This window comes from Lissotriton vulgaris, chromosome 1_1 (genome assembly GCF_964263255.1).
Source record: "Lissotriton vulgaris chromosome 1_1, aLisVul1.2, whole genome shotgun sequence".
In the NCBI taxonomy this organism is placed as follows: Eukaryota; Metazoa; Chordata; class Amphibia; order Caudata; family Salamandridae; genus Lissotriton; species Lissotriton vulgaris.
Genome location: NC_141685.1, coordinates 776,563,184 through 776,575,204, shown reverse-complemented (window position 1 = coordinate 776,575,204; position 12,021 = coordinate 776,563,184). Strand labels below are relative to the sequence as shown.

General features: G+C 49.5%; 1 protein-coding gene across 2 annotated transcripts in view; it reads left to right on the top strand.

The window, feature by feature from the left end:
• Nucleotides 1–12,021, top strand: part of TPR (translocated promoter region, nuclear basket protein) — a 684,526-nt gene that overhangs the window by 381,710 nt on the left and 290,795 nt on the right. For both annotated transcript variants that reach the window (XM_086956072.1, XM_086956065.1), the window contains exon 38: nucleotides 1,051–1,202. In XM_086956072.1, the coding sequence (XP_086812198.1) occupies nucleotides 1,051–1,202 (152 nt within the window). The remainder of the gene's footprint in view (nucleotides 1–1,050; nucleotides 1,203–12,021) is intronic.

Sequence of the window (12,021 nt, the reverse complement as noted above, 5' to 3'; positions counted from 1 at the left end):
CATGGTCATCATTCACTGAGTTCCACTCCATCTTGGCCACAATGGCTAAAAACAATCTGAGGATGGAGTCGATGCCTATGCGCACTGTAGTCCAGGGGAGGAGCCACCTATCTCGTGATACTTCGAAGACTCTTCCAGGACAACAATGTGCAATCATCCGGACCCAACACTAGGCGGTGATCTGTGCACATATATGAATGTCAGCAGCCCTACATGCCAAGAACAGATGCATACTGGTAAGTAGCATATTCGTTAGTCAGTTTCTTTCCAATTTTTCTGCTCTTCGCACACTGTTCCCATGCTCCACAGTTTATCTGGTGGTTTGCGTTCTGGGGTGGTAAAGTTCTCAGAAGAAAACTGCGGTATGCGCGCCGGGGCGGGTCCTATGTGACCTCGCTGACGTCACGTACGCGGATGATGCCTGGTCGGAGTTGTGTGATGTTGCCCCGCCCCCGGCGCGCAGGGATGCTGTGGCAAAAAAGTTTACGGATCCAGTCTCGCGCCTGGGGATAATTCTACGTGAAGGAATCTGTGGCTAGAATCGTCTCTACCAGATACATTGTTACCGAAGGTAAGTAACTCTTACTTCAGCACACTAGTATCAACATTTGTTCATGATGTGTCTGAGTGCACAGAAAGGGAAAAATAGAAACTGATGTCAGCACGGAGTGGTGGCACTTGTATGTGGCTCTGCTCCATCGCTTCTTGGGCGGTACAGAGCCAAGAAGGAGCCTCACAGGATCACCTAGCAACATGCAGGAGCACTGCTGAAATAAAGGTTCCGGATCCAGCCTGGTGCCACTGGAGTATTCTGAGATATGGTATCTGGGTTTAGAGTATCCACCAGAAACAGTAACCAACCTGTTCTTTTGGACGTTTAAAGCGCATTCTTAGAATTTGAAATGTCTTTTATTAAAATGAGGAAGCATTTTTTTAACCGCCTTTAGTAGTATTACTATGCAAATAGCACATTAATAAGGGTCAATGATTAAAGATAGCATTGCTTGGAGACCCCTTTGCTATCTTGAGAATCACAAGAATGTTTTCCAGTTTCAGCCACTCCTGGGTCTTCGATTCCCAAACGCCCCAGGGAGGAAGAGGAGGAGAGCAGCACAGCGGAGAGCACAGAGCATGCGTCGGAAGAACCTGCGGACATGCCAGTGACCAAGAAACAGCGAAGTGTGCAGCGTGTCGAGCCTGAGGTATGTAAGGCACCTTAGTCAACCCTTCAACCAAACTGAATAAAGGAAATGGGTTACCTTCTTAATTCACTGTGCTGGTTGAGGATCTCTAAAGAAAGTTCACCAGACATGATAGCTGAAAATAAGTTTAATTTAGCTCAAAACATCTTGCCCTTAAATCTCTTCTGAGTACCTTGCAGCAAACGTCTAGTCATACAGATGCAATAAAAAGTGTGCAGCAAGGATCCAGTAATTGGCATCCTCTGTCCAAACATTTGTCATTCTTTAGATGCATGTTTATGGAAGTTTGTTTGTAGTAGATGATTTACCTTCTGGTGTTTTGAAAGAATGTGCCTTTCAAATTATTTCCTATTACGTATGCCGCAATAACCAATGTACAGTTCTCTTGCTGTTTCCTTACTTAAACCACAATATTGTATTTTATCTATAACTTTGTTGATTTTTGCCAAAAGCTGTAGCTTGGGACAGCCTTCTGGAAGTCACATTTTCTCAATCAGTCTTTATTATTATTCAAATGTTCTCTAAAACCCTCCAGCGGATCTTTTTTGTTGTGGTGTCTACAAATACAAAAAAATCTAGTCTATTTTTATAAATTGATATCTGATTTATTTTTTTTTCCCCCATTGTTTTGGTGCGGTTTACATGTTTTTCACTTGTTACTTTTTGTAAGCCTTACAGTTTAGAGCCACAGCTACCCAAGGTTGAGGTTAAGATTTAACAAGCTAAACATACTGGCCCTGAAAGGATGGGTAAGTGTATTACATATAATACACCCCATTTCCTCACATTATGGCTATGATCCAGATGTTTCAGCTCTTAACCTGGGTCTTGGAGAGAAAGGATCTGACATTCTAGGCCTCTTTACCTCCTCAATCGTGCTCGTGGACCGTGCCAGATAGCACATGCAGGCTCAGAAGGGGCATCTGAAGTCTCAGTGGACTCATCTCCAAACAGACCTATTAGAGTCCTTCCCTGTGTTGGATGAGACTACGACAAACCTGCAGTGGTGGCTGCTTGACCACAATTGGACCAGCTGCAGACACCTCTCCATACCCCACTCAGGAGAGGTGAGGTAATAATTGATGCACTGTTGCTGGGTTGGGGAGGCCACCTGGGTGAGGTGGATATCAGAAGACTTGTCTCCAGTGTATTCTTGCATTTATATCGTATGCTGGAGTTGCAAGTGATTTGCTTGGCCTTGAAGGCATCCCTCCTCACCCTTAAGGGTTAACGGTTGCAGGTTATCACAGACAGCACTGCTACCATGTGGTATTGAAACTAGCAGATCAGTGTGGTTATGGGTCCTGTGCCAAGAGGCTCTATGTCTCTGGACGTGTCGAAACACTCACCAGTTCCTTGATCCAGCGCCAAGAAAGACTAAACTGAGTGGATCATGAAAAGCAGCGACAATCTGAGGCGGCGCAGGGTTTCTTCTAGCAATGGGGAGAACACTTGCTAACACTTTTCACTACCGAAGAGAATGCACAGCTTCCAGAATTTTGTGCACTTAGAGAAGCCGGATCTGGTGGCTTAGTGGACTAATGCGTCCATTGCAGGGGCCTGTGTTTGACCTCGTGGTCACAGGTTCAAATCCCAGCGTGTCCACTCAGCCTTTCATCCTTCTGAGGTCAATAAAATGAGTACCGTTGAGTTGGGTGTCAAACATCTGTTATTCAGCACCAAGATACGGTAGTGTGTGAACGTGCACTTTACAAATACACGTTATGTTATGTTTCCAAGGCAGGATTCCCTCAGAGATGCCTTATGTCTGAACTGGGCTCGGGCCACCTGTATGCCTTTCCGGCTACTTCCTCTCCTGCCCATAGTGCTGAAAAAGTTCAAGACCGATTTGGCCAAAGACATCCTAGTGGCTCCGGTATGGGTGAGAAGAGTGTCGTACCTGGAACTTCTGACCAGGAGCGTTGACTTCCAGCTCCGGCTGGAGGACCTCCTGTTGCAGTAGCATAGCTTTGGCCCTTCATCCGAGCCTGCACAACTCACACCTCCATGCATGGAGATTGAAGAGCAACTGTTGATGGCTTTTGATCTCCTGCCCAAGGTGGTTGGTGTCATCCTGGTAGCCAGGCACCTATCCACCAAAACTTTCTACACAGATTGCTGGAAGAAGTTTGTTGCCTGGTACCCCCGTCCACCCCCGTCCCCAGCACCCCGCCCGTGATATCCGAGCTTTGACTGCAAAATTGTCAGACAATTTATTTTTTCTATCTTTGGTCCAGTTAGGCCTTTCTGTGGGATCTGTTAAAGGTAATCTTATTGCCATTTATGGCCTTTTTAAGTTTGCCAGATCAGTCATCACTTTTCAGATCACCTGATGTGTTCCTTGAACAGGCTGAGCCACATGTTTCCGCCAACACCTGATTTAGTTCTCATGTACTTTCTGTGCGCTCCCTTTGTGCGATTACAGAGCTGTCCTCTGTTGACCATCAAGACTGTCTTCCTCATCGCCATGACCTCTGCAAGGGAATGAACTCCAAGCCCTGTCTGTTCAAAAGCATACCCATCGATCTTTCTGGACAAGCTAGTCCTCCAGACAAATGCGGCATTGTTGCCTTCCACATCAAGAAATCAATCACCCAATTGGTCTTTTCTACATCACCTCATCCTTCTAAGGAGGAGTAACGCCTTCACCCTCTTGACCCCAAGAGAGCCCTCCTTTTAATTTTTTTTTTTTTCTTTTCATCAAGTGGACCCAAGACTATTGTTTGAATGATCAACTGTTTGTTGGTTTCTTTGGTATGAAAAAGGAAAAAGTGAGGCAGAAGAGAACCATATAACTATTGATTGTTTTATGTGTCAAGATTTGCTACAGACAAGCCAAGAAACGACTCCCAGAAGACTTGTGTGCTCATTCCACAAGAGCAAAAGCTGCTACCACTGCACTGGCACGTGGTGTTCTGGTCTCAGACTTCTGCCAGGCTGCTGCATACCAGGACTGTTGAGATGAACAGTTCACCCAATGTGTCCTTTAGGATTTCTTGGTCTGAACCGTTATACAGAGCCACCACCTGGAGTTACTGCTTTGGTATGTATTCACAATGTATGCCTGTGGTTAGAAGTCTCTATTAGAACAATAACGAGTTGCTTACCTTTTGGTAGCACCTTTTTTTAGTTGAGACTCTAACAGTAGATTATTGAGCAGGACCTCGGCGTGCCAGTGCATGGCATAGTTCTGCTCCTCAGCATCTCACTGTAAAGGCTATATAGGCACCACCCTAGACTCTGTACCATCAGCTCAGATCTGAAGAGAGCTTCCTCTGTCCTCTTTGTGGACACATTTTTTGGCATTTGATTCTTTTTCCCAGTGTGCTAAGGATGTGACCGAAAAGCCTGTGGGGTTTGAACCTTGTGGTTTCTGTGAACCCCCATCTGGTTTGCCTCTGGTGCCGGGCCAAGAGTCCAATGCTTGTGAAGATTGTGGCACCCCTCACCTGCCGACCCCTGCCCTTATGTGTTGTTTGAGGTCAGGTAGGCAAGTGCCCATTTTGACATGGTCTCCCCCAGTTTTTGCCCTAGTACTGATGGTTTTTGACTGAAAGTGCATTCTGTCACTGCTAACTAGGCTGCCAGTGCTCTTTCCTTGAAACAAGGTAATTGTCTAGTTGTAACGTAATTGGCAAGGACTTCAGCACTGCTTAGTAAATGGTACCCAGTGCATGGGTACTAAAGAGTGCTGCATTGGCAGCAGCATATTTTATGCTACCCAAAGTGACCCACACAAACTCCGTACAGACTGCCATTGCAGGATATGTAAAATGGTGCATACCATTTTCAAAACGCGACATGGCATACTCCCTGTGTGCCATGCCAAGGTACACGGCATATACTATATATATGCCACGCCTACAGAAGGCCATAGAGTCCTATGGCAGTGTGCATTGTATGATGTGAGGGCACATCTACATGAGCAGACTGCCCCCTGTGAGGTCTAGTTCCATTGCTATATATTGCAAGTGATCAGGCAGCCATCTTAAGGCCATACACTGAGCACTGGTCATTAGTGGTTTCATTGCAGCAGTTATGTAGCTGGGAAACTCTTGTGTTTGTTATCAAACACCTTGGTTTAATAAATCTGTACTCTTTCCAGTACCAGATGTATCATGACATGCACCCAGAGTGCACCTTATAGGTGCCCCAGAAAACCTACTAGTCCTCTAGTGTGCATGCTGATTGGTATCATGCAGCCTGTTACCACAGACTAGTTTCTGACCCCCTGTAGGTGAGCGCCCTTGCATCTGATAGAGACTACTAGCCGCAGATTCCTTAACGTAGAATTATCCCCAGGCGTGAGACTGCATCCGGAAAGCTTTTTGCCACCGCATCTCTGCGCGCTGGGGGACGGCACCACGTGACTCCACCCTGACGTTGTCCGCATATGTGATGTCAGCAAGTTCACCTAAGTCCCACCCTGGTGCGCTGACATCAGTTTCCTTCTTTTCCGCCTGCAACACGTATCTGGATTGTGTTTCTTACCTGTCTTCAGGTCTTCTAACACTTTTGCGTTGGTGTAACAGTGTGCGAATGCCTTCGGGTTTCAAGACGTGCACTTCTTGTGCGCGTCAGATGTCGGCGATGGACCCTCACCCTATTTGTATGTGGTGTTTGGGCGAGCACCATGACTCTACAGACTGCGACGCTTGTCAACATCTTAAGCCGAAATCCCGGCGGGAGCGCCGGATGAAACTGCTTTTGGCCTGCTTGTTAAGGTTGGTCTCGTCACAGCGTCCGTCCCCTACCTCGGAAGCCAGGAGCTGCCGGTTCAGACAGTGGCATCAGCCTTCCCCGAGGCCCCACGGGCGTCGCTCGCCCACTGGTAAGTCCTGCAGCTTGTCTCCGGGGCCTTGTCTTCGTTCTGCAGAGGGTGCGGGTTACCCTCGGGACGCGCGCCCTTGCCACCCTGTCCGCTGTTTCCTGGCTTCGGGGCGACTAGGTCCCAAATGAAGGCCTTCGCTACGGCTCTGCAGGCTTTTTTTTTTTTGCGCCCTCCTCTTCCTGAGACGTCTGCGTATACCTTGCCTTGCCCGGGGACTTCTGCTGAGTCGCCAGCGGCTTCAATCCCGTTGCCGACGAGTTCGGCTTTAGGTTGTGGAGGTGTGGTGTCATCTAGGTGCGGACCTGCAGGGTTCCACTCTACGAACCACAGCGTCCCTGCCTTGCCGCAAATCCCTATGGGGTTCCCTGTGGTGTAGCAAGAGGTCGCCGGGACTCGCGGTTCGTCTCAGAGTCCCCCTTGGTATTCTGGGCAGACGGCTGCCTTACTGGAGGCTGGGCCAACACCTTTCTGGCGGCTTTCCTCCCCAGTCCTGGTGGCGCCGCTGGTGGTGGCCGGGACCCGGGGTGCCTCCCAGAGTCCCTCTCGGTCCTCTACGCAGGCGGCTGCCACGTGTGAGGTCGAGCCATTGCCTTTTCGGCACTGTTCATACCCAATCCGGTCCTGCCCCATTCTCCTAAGATGCACATGGTGGGGTCGGCTTGCGCGCTTGAGGGCTAATTCGGCGCCGCTTGAGGATACACTGGTAGCGGACTCCACAGTGCTGTCCTGGCGTCTCTAGAGGTCCGTTCCTCTCCGGAGGTTTGTCATCTCCTCGTCTCCTCTTCACCGGAGACTGGACACTGCGACGTTGCTTTTTCCCCGGCATCTTCCAGGGTGGGCTCTTCGCCATCTCTGCTGCCGCAGCCCCTGAACCCTCTCTTCCTCAACTTGCGGTTGGTTGCCCCGTAGGCTTCTCCGCCTTCTCTGGAGAACCCTCAGGTCCCTCACTCGTCCATGGATCTTCCATCCTACAGGGGTGGCCGTTTCTTCCTCCTGCTGGACTCTGAGATGGGCGGCTTAGTTTGCAGCCTTTGCCCACGGAGGAATTGCTCTCTTCCCCTAGAAGTCCTACAGAGGCAAGGTGTTGCCTTTGTCCGGGCCATTTCCACGGCCGCTGGCATTTTGTAGATGGGCAACCTGGTCACTCCATTCCCTACAGACCATTTGTTGGAAGTTCTCCACCAAGGCTCTGGTGGAGGGAAGCTGCTTCTTCCATTTGAGGCCTCGCTCCACAACTCAATTCTGGGGGCGTCCTGCCACAAGAGATCAGTGCCTCAGCCGCTCCTCCACTGCCAACGTCCTGCTCCGCATGATCCAGTCTGCCTTTCTTTCCACCCTTCGACCCAGGGCCCTCTCTTGCAGACTGCTTTTCCTTCTTTAACTTAGGTGTTGCACCCTCCCTCAGGGGAGGCCCGGTGTTTGGACTCCTGGGGGCGTAACATCTTCGCTTCTACTAGTGCAGCTTTACGAGCTCTCAATACACTTTGTGTGCTGGCCAGGGCTACCTCCAGCCTATGCGATTCCGCAGAGCCCCTTCTGTCTCGCTACTCGCATGAAGGTGTCTGAGCTGATCTGCGGCACCATGTTTTAGATGGCCGGGAGTTAGCTGCATTTATTCTGCGTTCGGCCTTGGATGTTTCTGATTCTCTCGGCCGCAATATGGCTAGTTCTGTGGCTCTCCGCTGCCATGCTTGATTGCGGGATGGTGTTTTTCCAGAGAATAAGGGAGCGTCTTGTTGACCTGCCTTTTGATGGGATTCTTTTTATTTAACACCCGCCTGGACTCCGCCATTCAACATCCCCTTGCAGGGCTCCGTCCTCCTCCCCCTCCGTAAGCTTTGGTTTGTTGGTCCTCAGGTGCTTTATGGGAGGCATTTGGCCCATCTTTATCTTTGGGCCTAGTGTTTTGGTTGGCCGTCTGTGTATTCTATGTGGACGCCTTCAGGGTCCTTAAGGTGGCCTCTCTGTACTGTTGGCTGCTGGTACAGCCCTTTAGCTTTTGTGGCGTGTTTTTTGGCTGTTAGTGAAGTCTGATAGGTCCTCAGATTGGGCCATCTGTGTATTTCTTTTTGGCTGATGGGTAAGCAGTCTGTAGTGCTATCAGCATGCCCCCCTTTTGTTCTTGATCTCTGCTGCGTGATTTTGTTCCCTAAGAGGTGTTCCCATGTTTTGTTTTGGGACGTGTTATACCCTAGGTGGGGTACTTGTAGCTATTGTGTAGCTCTGTCTTAAGCTGGGCGGGTGTGGACACCTTCTCGGGTTCCTCGCCTTTCCTGGCGTCACTGTATACCACAGGTATGTCCAGGTTCTGTCCTGCTTAGTATCTGCTACATCGCCAGGCCAGCTCTGGCATGCAGTCTACGACGTCGTGTTGTGGTGTTTCCACCTTGGTATCAACCTTTCGGCCTGGCCCTCTGCCTTGTGTTCCGGGGGGGCTAGGATACTCCTGGTCTTCTCCTGTGTTCTGGTTGTCAGCTTTAGATCTGCACTGCGTACCTCTCCTCTTTATCTTCTGGCTAGTCCCACTTCTTTCCGTGGGTCGGTTTGTGCCACTGGAATGGTCCTTCTCTGGTGCTTGTTCTGGGGTTCCCTTGCCTCTGCCTTCATCTTGTGCTTGGCTCTACCTTCGTCTTGCGCTTGGCTTGTTCTGGGCACTCTACTTCTTAGTAGTACCAGCTACCGGCTGCGCACGCCTAGTCATTATGGTCCACCTCTGTGGACTTTTGTGTGTACCCGCGTGCTCCTTCCCCCTTGCTCTGCTGGAGCTTGGCACAACTGTGTCTTCCTTTTCATGCCTGTGCTTCTCGGCTGTGGGCTGTACTTGCCTTGTCCGCTACCTTGGGGATGATGCCTGTTCAGCAGTCCCCTTCGCTGTGTGTGTGTTCTCCTGAGGTGAACCCTACCTCCGTTTTCCACCTCTTATTCTTGGATTCTGGGTGGTTCTTTTCTTATTTTGGTACTCTTTGGCACTGGCTGTCCCTCCGGAGTTTTCTGAAGGATACCCTTTGTACCTCGGGTAGGCTTGTGGTATCCTGGCCTTCCCTTTTCCTTGTTCTTGCTTATTTCTGCTTGGTGGGGGCTGGGCTGTCCTCCCTGTCCCCCTGACACATCCCCTGTTGGGGCCCTGTGTTTCTTCCAAGCTAGTGAGGTTCTCTCGCAGACCCTCCTCTCCTCTGAGTATGGCTAGGGTAGCTATTCTACGTTAAGTAATCTGCCGCTAGTAGTCTCTATCAGAAGTACAAGTTACTTACCTTCGATAACGATGTATCTGGTATAGCTGATTCTAGGCGCTGATTCCTTCACAACCCGCCCTCCCTCCCAGTTCTGCGAGGGCCTTCAGCTTGGTCTTCTGCTCTTGCCTCCCTCCGGGTGGCTTTGTCTTCTGCGAGTACCTCGTTCACTTCCTCCCTGGCGGAATGTTTGTTCTGCTTATTTGTTCTGCTCCTTCCTTTCTGCGTCTGCTACTTGGACTGTAGGTTCATGTGTACGTCTTCATCCCTACACCAAGGGGTTTTTCCAGTGTGGGGCCTACTTATAATCTTTCCCCTTTTTCATTGCTTGGTGTTTCTATCTCCTCTGCAGTCTTCTGGGTTGAGGTCTCTTGGCTGTGCCTCAGACCTTAGCTCTTTTTAGGGGATGCAACACTCCTTGATGGTGTTGTCTTGGGGTAGATTGTCGTTTCTCATCTGTTCCGTACTTGTTACCCTCTCACTGTTATACATTGTGGGTGCAGACTTTGTCGTATGCCATGACATTTTTTCATGTGTTTTTTCTGCTTCCAGGGGGGCTCTAGTCTTTGCTTGCAGGGTTGCTCCCCGGAGCGGTGCTCTGCACTTTTCCTTCCATGACTTTCAGTGACGCAGGGCCTGGCACTGTCCCTAATGGTGCTGGTCCTCACCATTCGCTTCTTTCCTTTCCTGTTTTTCAGATTCTTTTCGCACACTGTTCCCATACTCTCACAGTTTTGTTTGTGATGGCTCTGCGTTAGGTGCAGAAACCTTCTCAGAAGAAAACTGATGTCAGCGCGCCGGGGTGGGACTTAAGAGACCTCGCTGACGTCAAGTACGCAGACAACGTCTGGGCGGAGTCATGTGGTGCCGTCCCTCGGCACGCAGATATGCTGTGGCAAAAAGTTTTCCGGATCCAGTCTCATGCCGGGGATAATTCTATGTTAGGGAATCTGCGGCTACAATCTTCTCTCCCAGATACATTGTTACCGAAGGTAAGTAACTTGTACTTCGAGGTCAAACTATGACTCCTCCGACGGAAGGTGATCACACCACCTCCAGCAGAATGGCTAGTGAATTAGCATGTCCAGGCCAGAGGTTTCAGAGCCTCTGCCGCCTCTGGTATGTGACAACGACTTTCCCTCAGACCTGGGGAACGCCACCTCCTGCTCTGGTGTCCATTTGCACCAAAGCAGGCGGGAATTGAGTCAGTAGGCGTGTTACACTATCAGGCTAGGCAAACCCCTAAGGAAGGCCACCTGAAGTGGCCAGCCAAGAAAGGGTTTTACCATTTTGAATTTGGTTAAACTAGGAACTCTGGTTTAGAATTATACCCACTCTCCACAGGTAGTGGTCATATAGAGGGGTACTGTCACCCTAGGGGTAAGTAGCCCGTTGGCTACTACCCTACATTTCCCTAAAGGCTCCTACATTCAGTATTTAGGGGTCCCCCTGACACCAGGAATTCAGATTAGTCTACCTTGGAACTGAAGGTCGACTAAGATCAGACATCGCAAGAACTGTGGATCAGCTCCAAAATTGGCACCAAAAGCTAGGCACCCTCCAAAATCTTGTGGGACTGCCTAGTTCTTCAACAACCAAGCAGCATCTCCCTTGGAGTGGAGGAGCCACTCACCTGTAGTTGCAGCCACTGACGCACTTGTCCAGGACTCAGTTTTAATGACCACTGTGTTCACCAAGGGAGCATCTTGCCAAGTGGAGGCTTGTTATGTGTTCAGCCTTGCCAACAATGCCTAAGCTGACCTGCCGATGAGGGATTTAAGATAACTGAGACCTACACCGAGCGTGAAACTGCTGTTCAGTTTATTTTCCACTACAGGTCACCCAAGTAAAGTGAGAACCTCCAACACAAGCGACACGCCGGACGAAACACCTCTGCACCCAAGCCCCACAGCCAGAGTTCAAATATACACATATACTGACTGTGTTCCCTTGCCCCAGAGACCCTCAAAAACTGAGCCCCCCCCTTTGGGTTTCGCACTACAATGATCAGCCTTACCTGCTCAACCACACTACCAGAAATGGAGCATTTAGGATTATTAATTTAAACCCTGTAAGCCAATTTGTCTGTATTTTTGCATGGTGTGCCCTTACATTGGCACCACCGTATAAAAAGCCAGCTTCCTACAGGCTATGCTCCTCATATTTGGGTGAGCGGACCCCTCTGGATCGACTTCAGCCCTCATGGGTTTGGTGGACGCCCCCACTTGGTTTCTGCCTGCAAGTCCGCCCTCTACGCCAGTTGTACTCCCAGGATCCATATAGATAGATATAGATAGATATAGATAGATATAGATAGATATAGATAGATATAGATAGATATAGATAGATATAGATAGATATAGATAGATATAGATAGATATAGATAGATATAGATAGATATAATCAACAAGAGAGAAAAGGTGGGTAAGCCACTCTTAAACCCCTTAGAAATACTACAATCAAACAGAAGAGTGACTAAAACAAAAGAAGGAGGTGGGGGTGGGGGGTGGGGAGGTAAAGATATTCAGTTACCACCACCAGAAAGTATAATCAAACAAGAAAACGAGCACAATCCGGGGGGCAGAGGCAAAAAAAAAGCTATTCCGGAGGGGTGGGGGCTATGTCTGTCACTGCTCTCCTTGTAGGTTCGTCTTGGTGGTGAAGGGAGGGCTGTATTCAGAAAAGATCCTCATGCAGAGCAGCGGCGTGCTGCAGTCTGGGGCTGAGTTTTAGTTTTTTTAAACTAAGTTGCCCTGGT